This window comes from Fundulus heteroclitus, chromosome 21 (assembly GCF_011125445.2).
Source record: "Fundulus heteroclitus isolate FHET01 chromosome 21, MU-UCD_Fhet_4.1, whole genome shotgun sequence".
Lineage (NCBI taxonomy): Eukaryota > Metazoa > Chordata > Actinopteri > Cyprinodontiformes > Fundulidae > Fundulus > Fundulus heteroclitus.
The window spans coordinates 14580752-14605728 of NC_046381.1; the positions used below are offsets into that span (position 1 = coordinate 14580752).

Consider the following 24977-nt stretch of genomic DNA (forward strand, 5'->3'; position numbering starts at 1 on the left):
CAACCCAGCTTTCTCTCAGCTAAACCTAATTGTGACACATAAACCAAAGTAAAGCTGCCTGTTCCACTGCCCATCGATTACGCTGCTTTTTTTTTTTTTTTTTTTGTCAACGCTACAGGGGCAGAGCAGAAATCTGGTGCTTGTTGAGGGAGAGAGAGAGAAAAAGTGAATGAAGGGAGTGAGGGAACAGAACAACATGGCACTGAAAACAGCAATTTTCCTCTCCCTCCTTTTGTGTGGAGCCCACAGACTGATGCTGAAAAAAGCAAATAGAGTGGCAGTGACAAGGACACACTGCATTAGTTTGTGAGTCTCTACAGGTGGGGTAGTGCATGGCACGGGTTGAGGCCCGCTGCGAGCAGCCGGACGCTGCAGGCGCACGACACTGACCTCTATGACGCGACAGGCTTCCTCTAGCTGACTAATGATGCCTTGGATCCTGTCGTTGCTCCCAACCATCATGGTGATCCCGTCACTCAGCTCGGTCTGCAGACAAAGGTAAGATGGGAGGGATTACTTAATGCAATCACGGACACTTTTAACCAGATGCTGACATACATGGCATAAAAAGACCCTCATAATGTTTTTTTTTTTTTTTTGCCCAACCAAAAGGATTAGCCTCCATTACATTTACATTAATATGTTTGCCCTCTTTACACAAATTGGGATTTTTACTCGCCAAAGCCAATATGACGATTTCTTGCCGTTTTCAGCTTCAAATAGGTTGATTCTAGGGCTGCAACGAAGAATCATTAAAATCGACAAAAATCGAAATGAATTTTGTTATCAATTTCGTTGTGTCGCACGATTAACGCGTCACTCGTCATGCAGGCGGTCGTCAATGAGCACCACAGTGACACAGGACCTAAAATAGCATGGAGTCATTGATGAGGGTGAAGAGAGCTAAACAGCAGGGTAAGTCGTTACTATATCTGACGTTTGTTCATTTTCAAAGGGAGGAAACGCGAACAGCGCTTGGCTCGTGGCTGTAAGTGGAGTGCTGCGCAGCTGAAGTCGAGCTTCAGGAGCTGCATGAACGTCAGTCTGGTAGCTCGTCTAATGCGGCTGTTAGCTTGTTAGCTGGTTAGCGACAGGAGCTCGTTTACATACGTAACTTTCCCGGATGTGATTAACTGGCCACCGGATGTGGGTTCCCTTATATGAGAAATTTTTTGACCAATCTGTATAATGATTGAATCTGACTTTGTAAAGTGCCTTGAGATGACATGTTTCATGAATTGGCGCTACATAAATAAGAATTAATTGAATTAAAATGTGTTCAGATTAAAAGAAAAGTGTTCTGAATGCACCGTTTATATGGGCTGAAAATCAAATAATGACGTGTGTTTACTCGCAACAAACTTTATTCAAAATAGAAACTTTTGCAGAAGTTTTGTACTATGGGTTGTACTATGCACCAGGTTCTGAGAGTGATTGAGAGCTCATGCTGTTCCAGTGCCCAGACATCCTCTACCTGCCTTATAAGAAATACAGTCACCAAGGCTCTCGTCGGATCTTCGGCAGTGATTGGCCAAATTCTATTAAATCTACCTGGTCTACTGCTCCTCGTCCACCAAGGAACACCAGTCGCAACGTTTATCAGTGGTTTGGCCCCCCTGACTCGGTCAGTCATAATAAAACCACCAACTTCGGTCTCTTCAACATCCGCTTGCTCACGAGTTTTGGGCTTGAACAAAGGGAGCGACAAGCAACAGCGAGTAATGGCTTTCATCGGCACCGCGGTGAAGACCCAACACAAATCACGCTGTTGGATCGCTTGTTTCCCAGACATTTTATTGGTTATGAAGTTGGAGGAGTTTTGATATTTTCAAAGCAGTCCAGACCGACAAGGATCAAGAGTCTGAAGATTTTGCTGGAAGTGACTGAAATCTTGTTTTTATGTCTATTCCACAGAACAAAATACAGCCAGGTTCATCTTTTATTACAGACAAGGAAACAGCCTAAAGCACCTTTCCACAGTTTCACCAAACATAATATTGCTGGGGTGTTCCACAGGGCTCTGTCCTGGGATCCTTGTTCATCATTTTCCCATATCGCATCAACTACTATATACTTCTTCTTACCTTCAAAGTTTTCCACAACCTTGCTCCTCCATATCTTTCGGACCTCCTCCACATTGCTGCACCTGACCGTACCCTCAGATCCTCTTCTATTCATCTCACTGTATGCCCATGTTGTAACCATGGGGAGCAGGGCGTTCAGCCACTCTGCTCCCCAGCTCTGGATTTCACTCCCACCTGATCTCCATAACGCAGACTCATTACATTTCAAATCCAAACTCAAGACTCATCTGTTTAGAGGAGCCTACGCACTGTGATTGCAAGTGCACCGTCTTATTTTTACTGTGTATTTCAATATTGTGTCTGTTTTTATGTTAAATCATGTAAAGTGACCTTGAGTGTCAAGAAAGGTGCCTACAAATAAAATGTATTATTATTATTATTATTATTATTATTATTATTATTATTATTATTAATAATAATAATAATAATAATAATAATAATAATAATATGAAGAAACTGTTCAGGAAGGAGATACATTCTAGGTCTCAGAGATGAGTGTGTGTTTGATGTAAAATGTGTGTATCAAGCTCAGAACAAGAGCAAAAGATGTTGTGAGATGCTGGCTTCAGCTGGCAACAAAGGGAACTGAGTCCTGTTCTGATATGGGCTGAAAGACCACTCAGCAAAGAAGAAGCCATCATGGTTATGATCCTCGGCTGTTAGGTTTTGGGTTTCTATCGCGTTTGTGTTTTCCTCAGTTCCCTGTTGTTCTAACAGCCTTATTAGTTTATTTTTTTGTTCTGTTCTTTGTGCATTTGGATGTGAAGTCTCGCTGTTGTCTAAGCTGTTGTCGGAGCTGTTGCACGGGAGGTCACTTCCTGAGTTACTGCGTGGGATCCTGCTATCTAAGCTCCTACGAGGGCTGCTACAGAGGTTCCTGGTCACCAAGCTTCTGGTCATTCCTGGCCCCAAGCTTCAGGAAAGATGCAGGTTTCTCTTCCAAGGTGCTCGTCTGAGTTGTCAACTCCCACCAAGAGCCCTGCACCGCTGTCGACACTCCCCAAGGGTCTTGCTCCGTCGCCGCCGGCCTTTAAGAGCCTTCTTACATCGAGGTGGACCTCCAGAAACCCTGCTCCACCAGGAGGGTCCTCTGAACTATCTGTCTGAGTCTCTGCTATGCCGGGGAAAGCTTCCAGACACCCTGCTACGCCGGGGAAGGGTTCTGTCATAATTTAGGTTTTTCTTTGTTTTGTTTGGACAGTCTGGATTGATTTATTCCACTTTATGCTCCCCTCCTCTCAACCTCCTGTCACCATCCTATCAGATCAGTCACCTCCCTGCCACCACTCAGCACCAGATCAACTCCACCTGCTGCAACTACTTAGTAGGGGTGGGTATTGCCAAAGAAGTCACGATTCGATTCTATCACGATGCATCACGATACTTGAAATATTGCTATGTATTGCGATATTTTCACTGAACACTATTAGAAATAAATACAGCCATTACCAGTGGCTGACTGGCTGTGTATGATCTGGATAGTGTCTTCAATTGATACATACTGTAACTGAAAGAAACTGAATTCATACATAGCTGTATTTATTGAAACGACTTTTGGAGGTATTGCCATGAAAACAAATATTACTGTTAGTGGACACAAATATTACTAATACTGGAGTGGACACACTGACAAAAAGTGCTTAGGATTTATAAAACTTAAAATAACAAAATAAGGATAATCAGTGCCGTTTACATGTCCTCGGTGGTCCTTTAAACCAATGAAATGAAAACATTCAAATGTTTGTGCGTGTAGATGTTGGAGCTAGCTTGCAATCGAATGTTGTTTGTTTAATCAGTGCTTGCGGCGCTGGCGGCTCTTGTTTTTCTGGATGGCGCCTCTGCATGTGTGCCTTTAAGTTTGTTGTGTTCCCACAGTATTTCATTACGATGTAACAGTGTTTGCAAATTGGGTGCATCATATCAATTTCGTTTTTACCTTCTTTGTTTTTAAAGCCAAACATCTGACTTGACATGTGATGGAGTCGGGTGAATGTTCTCAGTCTCCTCCATGTTTTGTTTATGAATGACCCGTCTCAGTATCCCGCGGCTGGAAATGCTTGTGACACAAGGCAGCGGGCGTCAACACATCCGCAGCGACATCTACTGGACTGGAAGTTGTATTCCACTTGTTTTTGGCTGATGTTCGCCAACTGTTCATGCAATTTTATTTATTTGTTTTTTAAATCAGTAATCGATTCTTGGCGTCAAGAATTGATGCATTGGATCGCGAAAATTAGAACCGCGATGCATCGTTATGACGATTAGTTTGCACACCCCTACTACTTAGTACCAACTCTGATCACCAGTCACTCCGCCTCACTCATCCGTTCCCTGCCAGAACGTCTGTCTTGTTTCCACAGCTGCATGTGTTGTTTGCTCCGGAGACCTCCCTTCATTTTTTCGTGTGTTATCCCTGGGACTAGTCCTCGTCCTGCCCACTAGTCTGCTTACTAGTGCTTGTGTGCACCGCCTGGAAGAAGGATTCCAGTTGGATTCTGTGTGTCGCTCTGTTCACACTGGAAATACGTTGGTGGCTTCCAGTCAGATTCTGTCTACAACTTCCGGTCACGTTTGATGATGCCTGCAGCTATGAATCAAGTCTGGTTCTTCCTGCATCCATCTGTTCAAGTCATCCATTGCCTTCTCACCGGTTAAAAGTCAGCCTCAGTCTGCAACCTCAGCTCATTATCTGTCACCACCCACCTTATCAAAAAAACTTTTAGGCGTAACCCTGTAGGTTCAAATATCGGGTTTGCCACGTACACCATCATTACAAAAGCTTGTGAAAGGTCACCCAAACTGTTTGACCCCAAGTTAAACCCAGAAAATACTGAGGAAACGTAAATTTCTGAATAAAAAAAAAAAAAAATTCTGTCTCATTATTCTGATATTCAGCAAATAAAAACAATGTGGGTAATCCTAACTAACCTATAACAGGATAGTTTGATTTACTGTCCGATGTAGAGGAGAAAAATAAAAGCTGGTGTCTTTTTATACTCTGTGTGTGTGTGTGTGTGTGTGTACTTTCAGGTTACAACCATTTTCATACGAATGTGACGAAGAAGACAAGATATTCTTTCCTTTAGTGACGAGAGCATCTAAAGACTCAGAGTCCTCACCCTCTTTGTCTGGTAGACGCTGTCGAGAGCCGCCACCTCGCAGTCTTTGTGGGCTCCAAACACCTTACACATCGAACACGTGGGCACGCCGTGGGTCACGCAGTAAATGTTGATCCTTTCATCCTCGTGAACGTCGCACATGGGCGTCTCCTCCTTCCTCTCCTGCGCTGGCCTGCTGCTGCTGCTGCTGTAGAGGTGCGATGGAAAACAGCAACACCTTTCGGTCATTTCACGGCATAATGATGTGACATGTGACGTCGCTTTTGATAATGTCACTGTTACACACCTTGGCAGATTATCGACAATCCGTCAGACTTTATTTTCCATAAATGCGTGCACTGTCAGCAAGATAATGGATGTAGCTGAATGCTGAAGCACAGGTTTCAGAGGATTTCTACTTGCTATGAATCAGAAATGCCTATTAAGAAACTAATTCTTATGATACTATAAATACAATCAAAACTTTTAGGCTATTCAGTCACTGACTGGATAAGCTGCTACCAGAAACGTCCTGTAAGCCACTCCAGCTAAATGACTCAGAAGCCTCAGGTGCTTTGACCAAATCAGTGACTGCGACACTTTCCGTTCATTCCCTTTCACACACTTTCTTGGTTCTGTGTCTTATAAATAAGATACTTGCTGCACATAAGACGGTGCAACCATTAAATCATGAACTAATGCGCTGCCTTTCACATTTTGTTATGTTGCAGCTTCAATCAATACAAAGTAATGCTTCATTTTAAAGCAGAAGGAATTTACACATGGTAAAATCTTTTATCAGTAAGTAAAAATTTTAAGAGTGATGTGGATGTGTATTCATTCCCCTCAGAGATCAATAGATCAAGCTCAGTCTGATTGGGTGGAGAGCATTTATGAACGTCCATTTTTTAAACTCTTTTACACATTTCCGATTAGACTCACATCTGGACTTTGATTAGGCCATTGTAACAGATAAATACGCTTTAATCTAAGGCAAGGGATCACAAAGTGGTGGTCGGGACACCCCCTCGGAGTCAGGAGATGATTTGATGCTGATGTGCTCAAAATATTTAGTATTTCCTTATTTGCGAAACTGATACCAAAATATAACAAATGCTCGACATTTCTAATTTTAATTAGGCTGCATGTTTTGTAAACGTTTTTATAAAAATACTACTTTATTCTCGTAATTTTCCCCCAAAAGAGAAAAAAAAATTCCCACCTGTTCAAAGGGGGTCACCAGTCTCTGGCACCATTATTTTCGGGGTCGCAGGCTAAAAAGTTTGGGGACCCCTGGTCTAAGCCATTATAGCCCCATTTACATACCCTTGTTAAACCGATCCAGGCTGAGCTCGGTCCGAACTTGGATCAGTTAACCAAGCCGAGCTTGGTTCTGACGACCATCAAGCTATCTCGGTTCCTTGGTTGCTCCTCGCCTCCTAGTGACGATCTGCGGTACTACAGCTCAATGGGTTTGAAGGCAGGACCAAGCAAATAAAAATGGTGGCGCCCGTAACATTCAGGCAGTTAAGCTTGGTTATATTTCGTTGTTTGCGGAGAGTCAGGCGAAGACGGCAACTTTTGGTGAATTTACTTGACAGAGTCGGCTTTTGGGACGTGGATGAGACAAACGAACATCCAATCAGGGCTTTACAGACGCAGGAAACAACAACAGACGCTGAGGTTGATCACACTGCTAAGCAGAATCATCTCTGGAAATCGTGTGGCACAGTATGGAAGCTAGTATTATTATGAATGTCTGAAATTTGTCTGAATGGAGTGTGAATCGGGACGTGCAGCCAGACAGGTCGGTAAAACCGCGGACTGTCAGCTGACTGGGATGACGCGGTCTGCTCATGCGCTCTTCGTTATCAGATAACCGGGATAAAAACAAACAGGCCGAGACCTAATCAGGAACTGGTCTGCAGTTAGCGCGGTCTAGTTCAGTCTGCTGACCATTTACACACGATAGTTACCTCGGTTACCGAGCTCGGACTGGTCTCTGCTCGGTTAAAAAAGGGTAGTGTAAACGGGCCTCATGTAGCTGCTCTGGCTCTATGTTTATGGCCCTTGTCCTACTAGAGGGGGCAACACTTCTCCCTCCAGCTCTGATTAGCCTACACAGCTGAAAAACAATAGCTGCTGCTGCCACCACCATGTTTCCCTGCAAACAGAGAGGATCTCCTACCCGAGCCGTGGATCGCTGCAGCTCCTCTAGAGTCACTTCTTCACTGCCTCTCCGATTAATGCTCTACTTGCCAGGACTCTCAGTTTAGGGGAACAGCCATGCCTGGGTAGGGCTGTAATTACGGCGTTCTCTTTCCAGTTTCAGGTGGCGGATTGAGACGTGCTCCATGAGATGTTCAAAGCCGCAACGCAACTACTTTGGCCTTGATGGGGCTCTTTGGTCGCTAATGTTCTCTAAAAACCTCTCAGGCCTCCACAGAGCAGCTGCATTCAACCACCTATGTACTCTTACAGTTATTGAGCTTGAAAGGGAACTGGTTGCTTTGAATTTTATTTCGGGGTACTGGAGAGAAGTGGGTTTAAGACAAATGCACACCACAATTTTCAGATTGTTTTTTTTTTTGTGTGGAAGACTATTAAACACTTTCCATTTACGTTTATGCATGGTATTATATTTGCAACATGTGTAAACTTTAATTGCAATAAAACACATTAAGGTTTGTGATTTTCTTTGTGTGTGGGGGGGGTTTTCTCTCACCTGCCTGACTCCTGTTTGAACATATCAATGATGTTCTCAACCAGCAGGTTCCTCTGCAGGCCGTAGACCCCGTGCCGGTCCAGGACCACCTCGTGTCTGCAGGACGGGCATCGGAAACGGCCGCCGGACGTCAGCGAGCCACTTCTGGTTGGCAGATAGGGGTTTGCCGCCTGGAGGCAAAAGCAATTCAAACCCTGTATTTAGTGCCTTAGCGGTTATAAAACGTTAATCCAGGGGATTAACAGGCCGGCAACATCAAGGTTGAACCGTGCTGTGAACACTCCAAAATTGGCCCATGCGGTTTGAGAATGGTGTAAACGCAGAGATATGATACTTTGGTACTTTATCCAACTTCTAAAGATTTTCTAACTTTTGTTTATTGCATTAATAATCTTAAAACAAAGCATATACTTTGGGAGGTGGCAGTGTATTTGTCATTTGCACACTAACTTGTGTTCATACACTTTTTGAAGTAATCATTTTAAAAAGTTTAGGAAATACATTTTAAATATTACGCTTTAAATGGTAGACACAACCAACAGGGTTCAGTGAGTTCTTCTTAAAATTCGATTTAAAGCGTACCTGAAAAACATCGTTGGCACATTTTCTGCACAGGTTGTGCTGGCAGGGTAGGATGACCACGGGCTTTGTGAACATTTCCAAGCATATGGGACAAATCAGCTGCTTCTCCAAGTTCTCCATGGCGTTCGATTCGGGGGAAACGGCTTCAAACTCCGCCTAAACTCGGTCAAACCAAAGCTTTGGTAAAAGTTCACGTGAAGAAAAATACACGGCCAGACGCTGAGTCACACGGTGAAGAGAAGAGGGTGTGCGGTCCAATCCAGCTGGTGTCAGTTCTTTTTTTAGTTCGCCTTGCCATTTTTACCCTGCCCATATTTGAAACTGAGCAGGCCAGCATTCAACAGCTGTGTTAAAGCTTCCAACAAGGGTATTTAGAAAAAGCTAAAATATGTAAAAAATCAAGCATAATTCCTCTTCTACTGCACATCTATGTGCTACGTTGTGTTGGCCAATCGCATAAAAGCCTTAACACATTAGAGTTTGTGGTTATGATTTGAGTAATTGCTGGAAAATCTTGTCAATTCCAACCAATTTGTTTGATCTATGCAACAACTTCTCAAATAGCCGCAAGTGTTCCTACAGCAAGCTTCGCCTAGCAATAGTGGAACAAAAGTCTGGAAAAAGATGTTTCGTTTTGGGGAATGACATGAATGTAGATTATGGAGGACCAAGTCTTCCATATCTAAAAATAAATACAGAAATAAATAAATGCTCAATAAATAAATAAGCATACAATTAATTGCCACCAAATTAATAAATGTAGGTAGAAATTAAATTATACAGTGAGACATAAATGTATATATCTCTTTTAATTAGCTTATTCTTTTATTCGCCTTTGTAATAATTACCTTATTTATTTATTATGCGTTATAATCTTCAACTTTATTTATTAATTACTTATTTTTTTTAAGTATTTATTTTTGTGCATGTTATAATATTTTTGTCTGTTTTATTCTTCCTTTGTATTTTTTTACCCTATATATTTCTGTGATGCTATTTATTTCTGCCTGTCGCTTTTACATTTCTGCCTGTCCTTTTTACATTTCTGTATGCATTTCTGCCTCATTATGCAAATGAGGAGGGGGCGAGTCTTAAGGGCTCAACTTCTTCCCATTGGTTGGTTAGCATTTTACTGCCTCGGTCGAATCTACATGGCTTTTCCCCGACATCAAGCATTGTTTAATAATGTCGAAGTCAGCAGGCAGACGTTCAGTGTCCAACCTTTTAAGGGAAGCTTTAGAACGCTGTACATTTGGGATTTTAATGTTTTTCTGTGGTTTCAGATTCGGCTTTTCCAGATCAATAACTCATCGGCGGATGATTTCTTCTACAAAACAGACACCTCTCCGCAACCACAGCAAGGCAGACAGTGAGCTACAACCGTAGTTTCCTCAAAACGAGTCTCCCATCGCGCTGGGTGAATTACATTGGATCCTATGCAGAGCTCGCTTGATAAGAAAATACTGTAGTTGATTATAAAAGTCCCGTTGACTCCACGGAGTCAACAGGATCTAGCTCATGGTTGATCCGGTTGAGGGGCTCCGATTTCGGCCAGCGTCTCTCAGCTGCTCCCTCCTCCCACACGCGTGGTGCATTTAGGGACCGTCAAAAAACTTTTGAACCAAGCACTCTTGAGAAACAAAAATCAATAAATTCCGTATTTTGTGACCACCTATGACAAAACTAATATAAAATCATGCCACTAAATAACATCTGTAAGGCACCCTTGTTTTTATTCCATTTTAAGCTATTTTCAATTTTTAAGATTTAGTCAAAGACAATAGTTGGCTGAAGTAGTAGAACAATTTCACAAAGAATTTGAGTGAGTGGTCACATGACCTGGAAGCTATTGAAGAAAAGTCCAAATTTTTGTCTTGAAAATTGAAAATAGCTTAAAAATTAATAAAAACAAGTGTGCCTTACAGATTTTTATCTATTGGCATCAATTTATATTACTTTATCTTAGCTGGTCACAAGATAATAAATTTATTGATTTTTATTTCTCAAGAGAGCTTGGTTCAAAAGTTTTTTGACGGTCTCTAACTGCACCACCGCGTGTGGGAGGAGGGAGCAGCTGAGAGACGCTGACCGAAATCGGAGTCCCTCAATCGGATTAACCATGAGCTAGATCCCGCTGACTGCGCGGAGCTGTAATGTCCAATATCCAAATTCAAACCAACTTCACTGCGGTGCTGGATCATGCGTAAAGACGCAGCGTGAACCCCAAATGTTGCAGCTGAGGGGAAATGTTGGATCGGCTTGATGAAACTCCACCTCCTTCACAAATTAGACCAACATGGATAGAATAATGATAATCTGTAGTGCTTTTTATTGCCTGGATGTGAATCTGATAATTCATATTGTGCCTTTTATAATCAACTACAGTATTTTCTTATCAAGCGAGCTCTGCATAGGGTCCAATGTAATTCACCCAGCGCGATGGGAGACTCGTTTTGAGGAAACTACGGTTGTAGCTCAGTGTCTGCCATGCGGTGGTTGCGGAGAGGTGTCTGTTTTGTAGAAGAAATCATCCGCCGATGAGTTATTGATCTGGAAAAACCGAATCTGAAACCTCAGAAAAACATTCAAATCCCAAATGTACAGCGTTCTAATTCTTCCAGTCTATTAGCAGCTTTCCTTAAGAGGTTGGACACTGAACGTCTGCCTGATGAGTTTGACATTACTTAAGCTTTAGTGCGGGGAAAAGCCATGTAAATTTGACCGATGCAGTAAAATGTTAACCAACCAATGGGAAGAAGTTGAGCCCTTAAGACCCGCCTCCTCCTCATTTGCATAATGAGGCAGAAATGCATACAGAAATGTAAAAAGGACAGGCAGAAATGTAAAAGCGACAGGCAGAAATAAATAGCATCACAGAAATATATAGGGTAAAAAAATACAAAGGAAGAATAAAACAGACAAAAATATTATAACATGCACAAAAATAAATACTTAAAAAAAATAAGTAATTAATAAATAAAGTTGAAGATTATAACGCATAATAAATAAATAAGGTAATTATTACAAAGGCGAATAAAAGAATAAGCTAATTAAAAGAGATATATACATTTATGTCTCACTGTATAATTTAATTTCTACCTACATTTATTAATTTGGTGGCAATTAATTGTATGCTTATTTATTTATTGAGCATTTATTTATTTCTGTATTTATTTTTAGATATGGAAGACTTGGTCCTCCATAGTAGATGCTAGGCTGGGCGGTGTTTCTCTTAGGTTGAAAATGTACTTGTGGTGGTGGGCTGTGGGGCTGAACAATTATGACATTATTGCAATAGAATCGCAATTTTAAAAAACGCAATTTCCAAATCGCAGAGGTCTGCAATTTTTAGCTATGTAACAATTAATGGATAAAACGCGTCCTTTAGGTGTCGGTAACATGTTTAAAGCGGGTTTGCCTCCGCATGGAAGGGAAGAGAGTTACAGCAGTGAGTGAGTCAAAATTAAGTGACTCAAAAATTAAGTCGCAATGGCAATTATGGTTGAAATATATTGCAATTTTGATTTCGGTCAAAATTGTACAGCCCTAGTGGGCTGCGCGGAGTTGCTTTGTACAGTACTGTGTAGCATGGTGCCAGTACCATACCATACCAATTTTATTTATAAAGGACTTTAAACACCAACAGGACCAGAGTGCTGTACACAATCATAAAATACAAATGTTTACTCATAAAATAAGCAAAATGGTAAATAAAATTGGTAATAAATCAGTCTCTAAATCACAGCCATTCCTCATACTTATTATTAATTAATTATTTACACTGAATAATGTGTAATCAGAATTTAACCCTGCCCTGGTCTGGAGGTTATTTGGGTTTTGTTTGTTTTTTGCTTTTGTTTTTTTTTTTTACCCCAGTGTCCAATTTAAGTTATTCATATCTTAATTTGTCAATTATACAATTCAAGAAATCAAAACAGCTAGAAAAGCAACATGCTAGTCAGCTACTGAGAGGGTTGGGGTTGGTCACTACATTCGTAACCTACTTGGAGACGGCTTTGGTCACCGTTGCTAGTGCGGCATGGATATTCTGACTTATTTCCAAATACAACAAGTATACAACAAGCGAGCGCTGAGCAAACGAGAGCGAGCAAGAAGCAGCGCCATTAATTTCTGTTGCAAATGTCAACACTGGAGTAAACATTCATACTGGGAAGGTTAGCTACAGCAGCTAGGGGGCATGAGGAACAGAACCAAACAGTGAAACTCAGCCAAATGAAAGAAACTTGGGTTACCTGCAGGGAACACTACTTTCTTTTGATCCTTGTGCTCATTAGCTGATGTAGTTGCCTTTCCTAGTATAAATTTTTACTTCAGTCAGTGTTCAGCCTGACATCAGTGCTTATGTTAATCAAAGCATCTGTTTATACTTATTCTTGAGTTTTGAGTTAATTGAATGGACACAGCACTACACAGTGTTGCTAAATCTGACTGTTTCCAGCCCAAACACAGCGTAAAAACCCGCCAATCTAACAAAAGAAGAAAAAAAAAGCCAAAATCTCAGCACACAGCTCCCCACAAAATGTGCAATCAGACTATCAAATAATCTGCGCACACAATATCACCTTCCCAATCACGCTGTCATAGCAACCGCTAAACGTTTTACCAATAGCGGGAAAGGTTTATTAAAACGGAGGCAATTTAAAAAATAATAATAATCTGGTTCAAGTACAAAATGATTGTTATGTTTGCAGTGAACTTCTCGTGTTGGTCAATCTTTTGTTGCCGGTGTGAAGTTTAGATTCAAACCCAACTGCCAGCATCGATCCCCCGCGCCGCGACCGCTACCTGCTGCATCCCAGTGTTAGAGCTAAGTAAGCCCAGAGTTAGCCCAACCAGCCAATCGCTGCGCGCCTCAGAATCCAGTGGGCTAATCATGTCCCGAGCTGGTGGGCTTACTTTTCACCAATCTATTGATCCTTTATGAACTCTCGCGGTAACACGCGGATAACCGTAATTATGAACTCTCGCAGTAACACACGAATAACCGTAATTATTGAAATTGAGTGGACCAGCAAAATCGCAAAAAAATGGGAACTTCTTGGGCTGCTCGAGCAATCGTCACAGAAATTTTTTAGGCTTAAAAAATGAAAATATTATTGGAGAATGCGGGCATCGATCCCGCTACCTCTCGCATGCTAAGCGAGCGCTCTACCATTTGAGCTAATTCCCCTTGTATTAGCTAAAACAGCTAGCATTAGCTTTGTAGCTAACCAGCCTGGTAGCATTTTTCTGGCTTGTACTGCGTGCATTTATCGATTAACCAAAAGACATGCTCTTAGGACCCATGTAAACTGCCTCCCGCACAGGAATAGCGAAGATTTAGACAACACACTATTCTTTACTAGCTTATGTTATGATAGTTTAAGCTAGCGGCGAAGTTTAGCATAAGCGTGCTGAAAGTTTGTACCCAAAACGAAAGTTTTTTTTACTGACGTCTGCCCCCTCTGACAAGTTAAAATGACACCAATGTTGTGCACGGCCATGGGAGAAGAGGAAAATCATCTGCCGCTTTGACCGAAACGGTGTTTTGTTTACAAGCGCAATATAGTCTGAGATAAAAAAAAAGCTATAAATGTTGAAGTAGCCGTTTTCTCGCTACTACATCTTTTACGGTGGTTACGCAAAAACGTAGCCAGGTGAACGAGAGCGCGCAGCGCGTCACACCCACGCGCACGACCTGAGAATTCAACCCGAATCACTGTCTCTCATTGACAGACTATTATAAAGACACAACAGTGGTAAACTCATTTTACACGTTGGACAATTGTAAGGGCATGTATGGGAAAATAAAATAAATATATTTAACTTCAAAACTATTCGGTCCGAATCACTCTCGCATGAACTGAATATTAAGTCTGCGGTAAATAGAAGATTTTACACGTCAGGCAAATGAAGGGAAATGGATGTACGTCATAACGTCCATCATTTACCCTAAAGGCAAATATCTTAAACTGTTCTATAATGACTAGAGCAGCGAAAAACTACAAGATTTTCCAATATGCGGACGTAGCACACGCCTTTCAAATTTCCCGGAAACTACGTCACGCCCATATCTCCCTTCGATAGCTCAGTTGGTAGAGCGGAGGACTGTAGTGTACACATGGACATCCTTAGGTCGCTGGTTCGAATCCGGCTCGAAGGAGAGAACTTTTTTTTCCGTTATTCTCACAAAATAGTACATGTCTTACTATTGTAAATTCAAATGTCTTCATGGAAGTCCTTAACATAATACAGCGCAAGTGTTCGCCAAAGTAATACATTAAGAAATTATGATTTTTCAGCTCAATGTAAAACGCATATCTATAATTCGTGCAGACTGCTCTTCTCAAAAACTCGTCTATTTATCTTCAGAGAGCCCGGATCCGTCGCCGAATAGGTCATTTCTTGACCTACAGCGCCGCTCTACGGCAGTCCCCTTAAAAATAACAGCTTCTATTTTTCTCACCCTCGAGTATGACGCCATACTTACTCGAGCCAACGTTTGTCACGGCCGAGAGAAGCAAAGACAGGAAAATGACACCCGAGGAGGCAAAAAAAATAGAAGGCTCCAGAGGAAAAACAAAAGTTAATCTTGCTAAAGAATTTACATGTTGGTGTTTGAGGAAAGCGCAACGGGATAAAAGACCCATTACCGAATATGTCCGAGTCCGTTCTTCAGTTTTGTAGGTGCTAAAGTGCTAAGCTACCAGGCTACATAGCATACTAAGTTGTTGTTCGGCAAAAAAACAGATATGACACTTACCTGATGCGGCATATTTTTTGCTTCTCTGATGTAGTATTTAATCCAGAAAGACGGGGGATATGACCTTGTCTTTAGAAGCGGTTCAAACCGGTTTGCGATCAGTTTGCCAAAACCTGGAAGTTACGGGTCTAGCGCCCCTAGTGGCTAAAAGCTACACGGTTCTGCTTTAATAGTAAAAACGAAAAAAAAAAAAAAAAAAAAAAAGGAACATTATAAGCAGTTTAAGTTTATTTTTTTTTATTTTTCTTTTTGGTCTTAAAGAATATTACGTTTTATCCATGTTAATACCAATGTTTTTGCAGAAAAACAGCCACTAATCCTATTTTTCACTTGCCAATCAGATGAGCGGGTCAATAATTTAATAGCCTATCACAGGGACTAGTCAACAATTTGGCAGCCAATCACAGGGCGAAGTCAATCTTCTGTCCATGACCCGAATCCAGGGTGCATCGTTGGTGTACTGTTGTAATGAGTGTTACCTGAATATTCTGTTGTTTCAATTTAAACAATTAAAAAGGCATCCTTACTAAGCGGCAGCAGTCGAGTTGACAAACTGTCCCTCGCCCTGAGCTTCATATTCATACAATCTACATTGCTTTACCATCTCACAAAATACAACTGAACATGAGTTGGCAACATGTTCACCCAGAAGTAAAAAATATTATTTAAAATATTATTTTTTTTATTGTATAGGTAAACACTGAGACATAATATATATAATTCCTATTGATGTTATATGCCCAATAATATCTATAAAACACAACACAAACATGTCTGTCCCTGGGATATGTTATTTAGTGCCGATATCAAGCCCTGAATGGGTGGTACGTATTATGTTGCGTACAGGTCTTTGTAATGTATCGTTTTGCATACTTGTTGTGTTGACTTTATATAAATGCAGCATGAACAAAATAGCTCATCTGTCATTACAGAAAATGTCTAACCAACACTTCAAAAGCCAGAAGGCTATGGATGATACTGGGTGAGTCTTCCGACTGAGGGCTTCTGCTTACATCAGATGCAGACAACTGACCCACCCCAGGGCAACAGAAATGGTGAGCATTCGTAATTGACTGTATTGTCTGTCTGTCAAGCCGAGGACTGTAGTGAATAAATGGAAATCCTTAGGTCGCTGGTCCAAGAGAGACTTCTTGTTTTCTGGCAAAATGTTACATGTATTGATATTGCCATTTCAAATAGGTCTTACTGGAGTAGTTAAACTTAAATAGTTAAAAAAAAAACACAGGGTGAGTAATTTAACATTTTCTGCTTACTCTAAAATCATTTTACATTTTATTTATGTTTTTGTAGTAAAACAATTGAGTGAAAAGAATAGTAAGAAGGGAAAAAAACTAATTTATTTCTATTAAAGAACCTAACAATAAGCACAGTTATTAACACTTGTAAAGGCCAGTATGTGTTTTTTGAATGTGTTGACCCCTGTCTTTACTGTGAGATTTCCTAAACACTGCCCATATTTCCCAATCCTGCATGTCCTATCACAGACAAAACTGGGCTCCTAAAAACGATAAACACAGCAAATCTTCTGTTTTAAAATTGTTTCCCTTTCCTCTTTCCTCACTTTAAATCCCGCACTGATTCTGGAAATAACTAACTGGCTCTTCTTCACTCAACCACAATCTCCAATTAGGGCCAGTCAAGTGTAAAACCAGACGATTTCTTGGTGCATTGTGACTAAAAATAAGATTCAATCATTTATTTTGACCTTGATATTCCACCCTTGCGTCATTTCTCGACAGCGCTAAGTAAAAACTTTTTATTTCCAAACCCAACTTTTACTGCAAACATTAGCCGTGATAATTACAGCATGACTCCTCTCAGTGAGGACACGCTGCACGCTCTGCATTGTTGATCAGCATGTAAACCGACAAATCATCCCCACTGCAAGCACCTCAGTGAAAATCTAATTTAACGGCAACCATTTTTGCCTCCGATTTGCTTCCTACTCACGCTGACAACAAACATTAGCGTTTGACCTGAACTTAAAATGGCTTATAATATTACCTCCTGGAGAGGATAACTACCAGTTGTGTGAGAGGACAGTAGGAAGCATCCCATAAATGCTTTATTAGTGCAAAGCAGTTTTTAAATTGTTTGGAGTTTTTGTTTTTTACTTTCCCTTATCTTTTTTTGTCATTTCTGTGTCGCCTGTTGAGAATTTTATGCAGATACATCTGTAGGCTTGTGAGTGCCTACTGTATGTTAACAAATCTTGGCTTTAATTTGATGACAAACGTGTACATCACTTTGCAAAAGTATTCACACTCTTATGACCTTTCCACATTTTTCACACTGTACTCATCTAACTTCAATTTTAGGAGTTTATTTAATAGGTCATTAATGCATGAGGAAAATGACACATGGTTTAAAAAAAAATCTACAAATAAAAATCTTAAAATTGTGGCCTGCATAGTGGATACTTTTAAATAAAGTCCGTTGCAACAAACCACTTTTAGGAGTTTAAAAGGAGTCCAACTGTGTGTAGCCTTTTTTTAAATAATTACTATGACTTTTATTCAGGAAAAGCCTCGTTGAGATTAAAATTCTCTTTTCCAATAGGAATCTGGAAATCTCAGTGTAGACTCAGCCAATCTGTGCAGGAGTTACACATAACAGAATAAATGGCTTCATTCAAAAAAAAAAAAAAAACACAGACAGGTGAGGGATAAACTAGTGGAGAAGTAATATCACAGATTCTAAAGTGCTGTTCAATCCATCATCTGAAGAGGGGTAAGAGCAGGGTACAGCTGCTGCCCTACCAAGACATGGCTGTCCATCTAAACTAAGAAGCTGCAGAAGCAGAGCAGCAACCGGAAGCAGCTGAGAAACGCACAGTGACTCTGAAGGAGCTGCAGAAGTCCACAGCTCCGGTTGGAGAATCTGTTCCACTCCACAAATGTGGCCTTTGTGGAAGGAGAGGGAGAGGTGTCGAGTGTCAAGCAGAAAGCCATTTTTTAAACCAAGCAAGCATGGTGGCAGCATTATGCTGTGGGACGCTGGTCTTCATCTGGGACAGAAATAGAGTGGCTCATAGTAAATACTTGAGACTGGGACAAAAGTTCATCTTCAAGGTGAAGATATAACTAGAACAACAAGGAAATGGGTGAAAGCAAACCAAAAATCATTTGTTGGAGTAGTCCAATCAGACTCCAGGCATAAACTCTAAATAAGACTTTCTGGCAACTTTTTTGATAATATTAATAACTCATGTTCAAAGACCCTTTTTTGGTCTATATGACTAAACGTAAGCTCTTTTGCACAGAAGAAGTTGTGAATAATTTCAGTATCCAGATCTGCAAAGCTAGTAGAGACACCCTGAAACTCTTGCGGCTGTAGATGCATCCGTTATGCGAGACCCTGCAAGTCTGCATCTTACGGATACGTGTCAGTTTGGGTTTGTTTTATTTCTCTCTACGAGATAAATGCAGCACCAACAATTAATGCGAGTCACATGTCGGAAGGGATGCGTTGTGGGATTAATATTAAATGTGTTTTCCAACATCTTTGAAGCTACATTTTATGTCAGACATCATTTCTGAAATCTTTCATATCATAGGTTAATTACCTTGCATGAAGGAAGGATTTTTCACCAGTCTGTGACCCATCGGTGCATGCCTAATATGCCATTTTCCTCTGACTAATACAATATGACATCCGCATGTTGCACCTCACCTCCGTTCCCTTTATAGTAAGGCCGCATGGAAATGCATGCAGCGCTTTTCACACAGACACATCAGATCCAGTGAGTCGTGTTTAACCGTTTTAGACAGATGTTGTTGAAAATAATGAACGACCCCACCCCTCCCCCACTCCCTCTAATTTGTGTCCCTTTGTTTTCATGAATCCACCCAGGGATACCAGAACGCAGGTGTGGAACCACAGCTTCGAGCATGTACCCAGTTAATGCCTTAAAGGTGAGAAAAGACAGAAAAACATCACTTTGACATCCAGCTCTTAAGCATAAAGCTCCTGCTGCCTCGTCTGATCTGCAACTCGATTGAAATTTCCAAAAAAAGGGTTATTAATATTTGTCATTTCACCCAAATCCTCTCTGCGGTTTGAGTGCTTCTCTTATAATGCACGATTACCCATTAAGTTTCCTCTTTAAAAAAGAAAAAAAAAAAGATTTTTATGAAGCAGTGGGAACTCTAGTTTATTCAGCATTAATCATTGATCTTTAAAAAGCCTGAACTGGTCTGATTACGTGTTCATTAACGAGCGAGGACTGCTCCGGTCCCCACCATTTAGCTGACGCCTAAAAGTGAATTCAGATGAGATCAATTAGGGAGATGTTCGGGGTGGTGTTTGTGTGACTAAAGTGAATTCATAATTCTAAAGCTATTACCGCCTGACTCATAATATTGCAGCGCCGGCTGGCAAAACTCCAATAAAGATTGACAAATTAAGAGCAGTATGGAGATTTCTTTAAAAAAAAAAAAGATGAAAGACTAATATAAAAGCCAGACACTGCTGTCTTTGAAGCTGAAAGAAGCCCATTTAAAGAGCGCAGTGTGAAAAGTCCTTGCTCAGCGGTAATTTGAGGATGTATAGCAGAAAAGGGTCTGCAGGCACTTCCAAGTCGCACGAGGAGAGGTTTTTACACGCGCGTGGCGCGGCGCACAAACGGCTCACTCGCGAGATAGAAGTGTATACGGGACGAGAAAAGGAAGCAAGAGCAAAGGGTGCCATCTGTTCTCTTGTATGAATATTTCAGTTGGGGAGGCGGGGTGGGGGGAGTCAGATGGAAAGCAATCACTGGCTGTGATTTTAAAAAGTCTTTGTACAAGAGAGGGAGGATCATTCCGTCCAAATATACACGCAGATATTCAGTTTTGATTCTGGTAATTAGTCTTGAACTAAATGTGGATCTAGAAATGCACATTTTAAGCTTGAGCCGATTAGTGTTTTGTCCATTTTGGTTCTGATGGCCCTACTTTCTATTCAGAATTAGTGAGTTAATTCCAGTAGTGTGTGGTGTGTACAGATTGAGTGGTTGGGTCTATCTGCTGTCCTGCTGGATGGAGACCCTACGCCCTGGTTTTAAGTCCTTTGGAGCCTTTTTTTCTAGGATTGTCCAGCTGCTTTCATGTCCCTGCTGAGGAAAAGCATACCCTGAGCATGATGCTGCCACCGCCATGTTTCACACGGGTACATGCGGTGTGGTCACATTTAACCAGAGCACCTTCCTCCCCTTCTTTCCTGAGACACCTGCATCGCTTTAGTTTATATGGACAGTCATGTCTTTGTTAGTGGTTGTACATTTTCCGTTTTCAGATGATGGATTAAACTGTGCTCTATTGGATTTTTATCAAAGCTTTGACTATTGTTTGATTACCTAAACATGCTTTAAACTTACCCGGCGCTTTCTTCTAGACCTGTCTGCCATGTTCCTCGGTCTTCATGATGCTGGTTGTTCTCCAATGTTCTCTCCAGCAAACTCCACACAGCAGCTGGAGTTTAAAGAACACAGGAGGATTCACTGCAGGAGGTAATTGGTTTCACAGGATTTTGTTTTGGAGTATTAGAGTAAATACGGTTTTTTTTTGTTACGTTTTTTTAAAACCATGCAAATATTTCCTTTCTCTTTGTAATATTCTGCTACTTCCTCTGCAAATAGTTGTTGTTCTTGTCTATTCTGTTGTTCTTGTACAACTTGCATTTGTTTTGTTTATATATATCTATATTTTCTTATGTCAACTGCCGGTTTGTCCATGTGTAGCACCTTATCACCGAAGTAAATTCCTTGTACGTGTGAAATACTACTTGGCAATGAAGCTCGTTCTGATTCTTTGTTTCAGTCTATCACATAAAATCCCCCTAGGATACATGGAAATTTATTGTTCTGATGTGACAAAATGTGGATAATTTCAAAGGGATTGCACACTTTGTAAAATTGACTGATTTCATCTTTGAAATTCTTCATATGATTTAAATTAATTTGCAGGGATTATTCATATTTATTGGTAATTTGGTGAGAGTTTTGCATTCATGCATGGTTTTTCAGTCTTTAACCTGTTTACTCTCAATGTTCACGGCCATGGGAGGCTGTTCCACTGTATCGCGTGTGCAGGTCAGCTGCAACACATCAGAGGCCACAGAGGTTCATCTAAGGCGCACAGGGAAGTTTTCTCCCTTTTTGCATTCAGTTTTGTCATTAGCATGGAAATGGAAACCGGGCCAATGACTTTTCATCTGATATATAGACATTACCTCTGCTTTTATGCATCGTTGTTGCAAATTATCAGCCTCTTTCAAAGTGCTAATATGGTTGTCTGACAGCCCCGTTTTATTTATTTATTTTTTTTAAAGTAGACTCATACATGGGACTCCTATACAGCATTTTCTGTTTCTGGATAAGTCTGATAAAGTAAATAGAGTATGGTAAAATAGTAAAATGTATAACCTACCTCATTGCATCCATCCATTCAGTCCATCTTTATTGAGGTTACCGACATTTAAAATCTGACCAAAGAAAAAAATCTGAAAAAAAAAATTTAAATAATCTGCATGAATTAAATTTCAATCTGGGAATGTATAAACTGTTTAGTTAACGAATGTGTAGGAAAGCTGCCGCCCCTACGTAGTTAATTAAGTGACATAAAAGTCACAAGCAAGTGTTGAAATAATGGCCTTGTGTTCACATTTAAAACAAGAAAAAATTTAAATAACAAAGTAGTTATTCTTATCAGCCCACTAGAGAGCTTTTAAAGCAAAATATACATGAGGGATACGTTGAAAACTTTTGATCAGCTACGTCTCTTGTGACGCAAGTTTGACTGTCCAAACGCTTCAGCACAATCTCTACATCACTTGTTAAAGAGAGCATTGTGAAATATTTTATATTCTGTTATATTCATAACATTAAACCAATATCTTATGTAGTATGATTATCGTGCGTTGGTAAAATGACACGCTTTTTTTTCACAGCAGAGTGGAAATCTTGCAGTTCTGTGGGAATCCAGCACACTCTCTCCGAGACCGCTCAGTTTAACTTCAGAATATGCAGAATGAGTTGCTCAATGAATAATATATGAGCCCTGAGTTGTGTAAGATAGTTAACATCATATCTAACACATACCAAGTTGATTTTAACAAAGATGAACTCCCACACGGGAATTTACGTAACATCATCTTCCCTTAGATGACGTAGAAAAAGACGTCACTCTGCTTTAAGCGACACCAGCGCAACTCGAGGTTGAGGAGAAAACTGTGAGAGACCCAACCGAATGCCTTAAACCCCGTCTCCTCTGAACCACAAGATGTTTGATTCCTTTTTCTCTTCACATTACAGTGAAGCTGAGGGATTTTGTCACTATGTAGCTGGAGTTTTGATTTATCATATTTTTTTCCCTCTATAGACTAAAGGTAAAGTTAAAAGAGTGACTGGAATTCACAGAAATTCTGCGTTTACACCAAAACGCATTCAGACTCCATTTACCCCTGAAGGCAATTGGTTAAACTTGATTTTATTTAGTGGTATTGATCAGAGTAAAGGGGACTGCAAAAGACCCACATCAAAGGGTTCCAATTTTGATTAATATAAAAGTAGAAAACCATAAAACATTTTCCTTTAGCTCCATAGTCATGCACTACTTTATGTTGGTGTATCATGTTAAACGCCATGGAAAAACAATGACACATGTTTGTGGTTGTGACATGAGATATGCCTTCTTTTGCAGGGAAACAAACGAGTCTTTCTAAAAAAAAAAAATTCTTTCTAACGTTTTGTGGTGATGGTCCTGTGATGTCAGGTTGAAATAAGGCAGAAATTGTGACCGAGTGCTGCCAACTTTTCAAGTTCTTTTTTTCTTTGTGATTTCAAATGAAAACAAACCGATGTAGCGTAATTTCATTGCACTCTAAACAGTACACAACAAAGTGTGGATGTTGGATCAATACAATACTTCTCTCAATAATTTCCATCCATCGTTATCCGCTTATATGAGATCATGTAGAGAGGGCAACGGGTCCAGGAGGGAAACCCAGACATCTCTCTCCCCAGCGACATCCTCAAGCTCATTCTGGGGGATCCCAAGGTGTATAAAATCCATCCAACAAGTTCTGGGTCTCCCCCCCAGTGTGACGTCCCTGGAAAACCTCTAAAGGGAGGTGGCCAGGGGGGTATCCTGATCCGATGTCCAAACCACTTCAACTGTAACCTGACTCCGCCAGATGGATTTGCTCCGCATATCCATCTGGAAACCTTCCGTTGAAGTAATTTTGGGAAGGGGCGAAAATACCGGTTAGCTGATTGGCCTATGTTGGTGATAGACGGGCCAAATAAACCAATCAGATCAACGAAGCATATGACGTACTAACGACGACAACACAACCACAAGCTCTTGCCGAAACCAGTCGGGTGAAGAGCAAAAACGTCTTTTCCTCTGAGAAAAGCCTCTAGAGCAGTGTTTTGCTCTTCTTTCAGCAAAGAAATACTCTGTAATTCCGATAAAACTTGCTCGATAGCCACGCTAACGCTAGTTTCATCGGCTGAAGCCGCCATGTTCTTTAGACTGAACTGTCGCGCTTCTTGTTGCGTCACACCTCAACCCGCCTCAAAGCCAACGCTGATTGGACGTTCGTTTGGTGAACGGCTCCAAATTTTCTTTAACGGAAAGTAGCCAGACTGATCTGCGAGTGAAACCTTGAAAGCTCACGAGATCAGGATGGTCTCACAAGGCTACTTCAATTGACTACTTTCAATGTGGAGAAGCAGCAGCTCTTCATTGATCTCTAAAGCTGAGCCCAACCTCTGGAGGAAGCTCATTTTTGTCGATTGTAGAATAGAATTCAACTCAGTTGCACTGTCACAAGTACAAAGCAAAGAAAGTTGTTCTCTGCTTTTAACCCAATTTCCTAGGGGAGCAGTGGGCTGCCATGTACGGTGCCCAGGGTTAAGGGTCTTGCTCAGGGACCCAGAGTGCCAGCACTGGGGATTGAACCGGGTACTTGCATCCTTCTCTGAGTGCAAGCACACTGCTCTAACCACTCGGCCACAACCTCCCCAAAGAACAGGTCTGCACCAAATGTTTACTTCCAGTATGATGCACTCACCTTGTTGATGCATACATTAAATTAGCCAGTATGGGGCTTGAACCCATGACCTTGGCGTTATTAGCACCATGCTCTGACCAGCAGCTGACCGGTCGTATATTGGCACTCATTCTTTCGGTCCTTATCTATACCTACATGTAACATAGATGGACCGGGAAAATAAGAGCTTTGCTTTCAGCTCTGCAGCTGCGCCAACATTACTTCAGAATTACTAATCCACCTGTTATTCTCTTGTTCCATCCTACCATTACTCACAAACACGAGACCAATGTACTTAAACTCCTCAATTCGAGACAGAGACGGACCTTTGACCCAGAAGGGGCAGTACCAGATGTGGGTAGTAACTTGTTACATTTACTTGAATAACTTTTTGATAAAAATGTACTTTTAGGAGTAGCTTTACTGCACTGTAGTTTTTACTTTTACTTGAGTAATAATATGACTCAAGTATCGTTACTCTAACTTGAGTAAAATTTCTGTCGACTCCACCTACTGTGAGTAACTTCACGAATAAAGAACATACTTGTTTTAACCAAAAATGCACTAGAGAGACAAAAACCTAGAGTTAAGTTAAAGTCAGACTTCTTATTTGTGCAAAATAAAAAAATTGTTATTTTAATGTTATTTTCTATCTGCTGATCTCATTAAGC

At 40.8% G+C, this 24977-nt stretch overlaps 1 protein-coding gene and 2 non-coding genes across 4 annotated transcripts; 1 reads left to right on the forward strand and 2 right to left on the reverse strand.

Moving 5' to 3' along the window:
* Nucleotides 1-20674, reverse strand: LOC118556937 (tripartite motif-containing protein 55-like). Of its 2 annotated transcripts, none has more exons than XM_036125623.1 (5): nt 20630-20674; nt 8490-8645; nt 7908-8077; nt 5204-5387; nt 1-486 (listed from the first exon to the last, which is right to left on the reverse strand). In XM_036125623.1, exons 1-5 carry the CDS (start codon nt 20657-20659, stop codon nt 16-18), a joined length of 1011 nt encoding a protein of 336 aa, XP_035981516.1. In that variant the 5' UTR covers nt 20660-20674; the 3' UTR covers nt 1-15. The 2 variants fall into 2 exon arrangements, with proteins under 2 accessions (XP_035981516.1, XP_035981515.1); XM_036125622.1 differs by having other exon boundaries at nt 5204-5390.
* On the reverse strand, nt 13608-13680 carry trnaa-agc. Its single transcript has one exon. It is a non-coding gene; the product is annotated as a tRNA-Ala (tRNA).
* On the forward strand, nt 14567-14652 carry trnay-gua. The gene is given in 2 exon segments: nt 14567-14603; nt 14617-14652. It is a non-coding gene; the product is annotated as a tRNA-Tyr (tRNA).
* Nucleotides 20675-24977: the final 4303 nt, after the last annotated feature.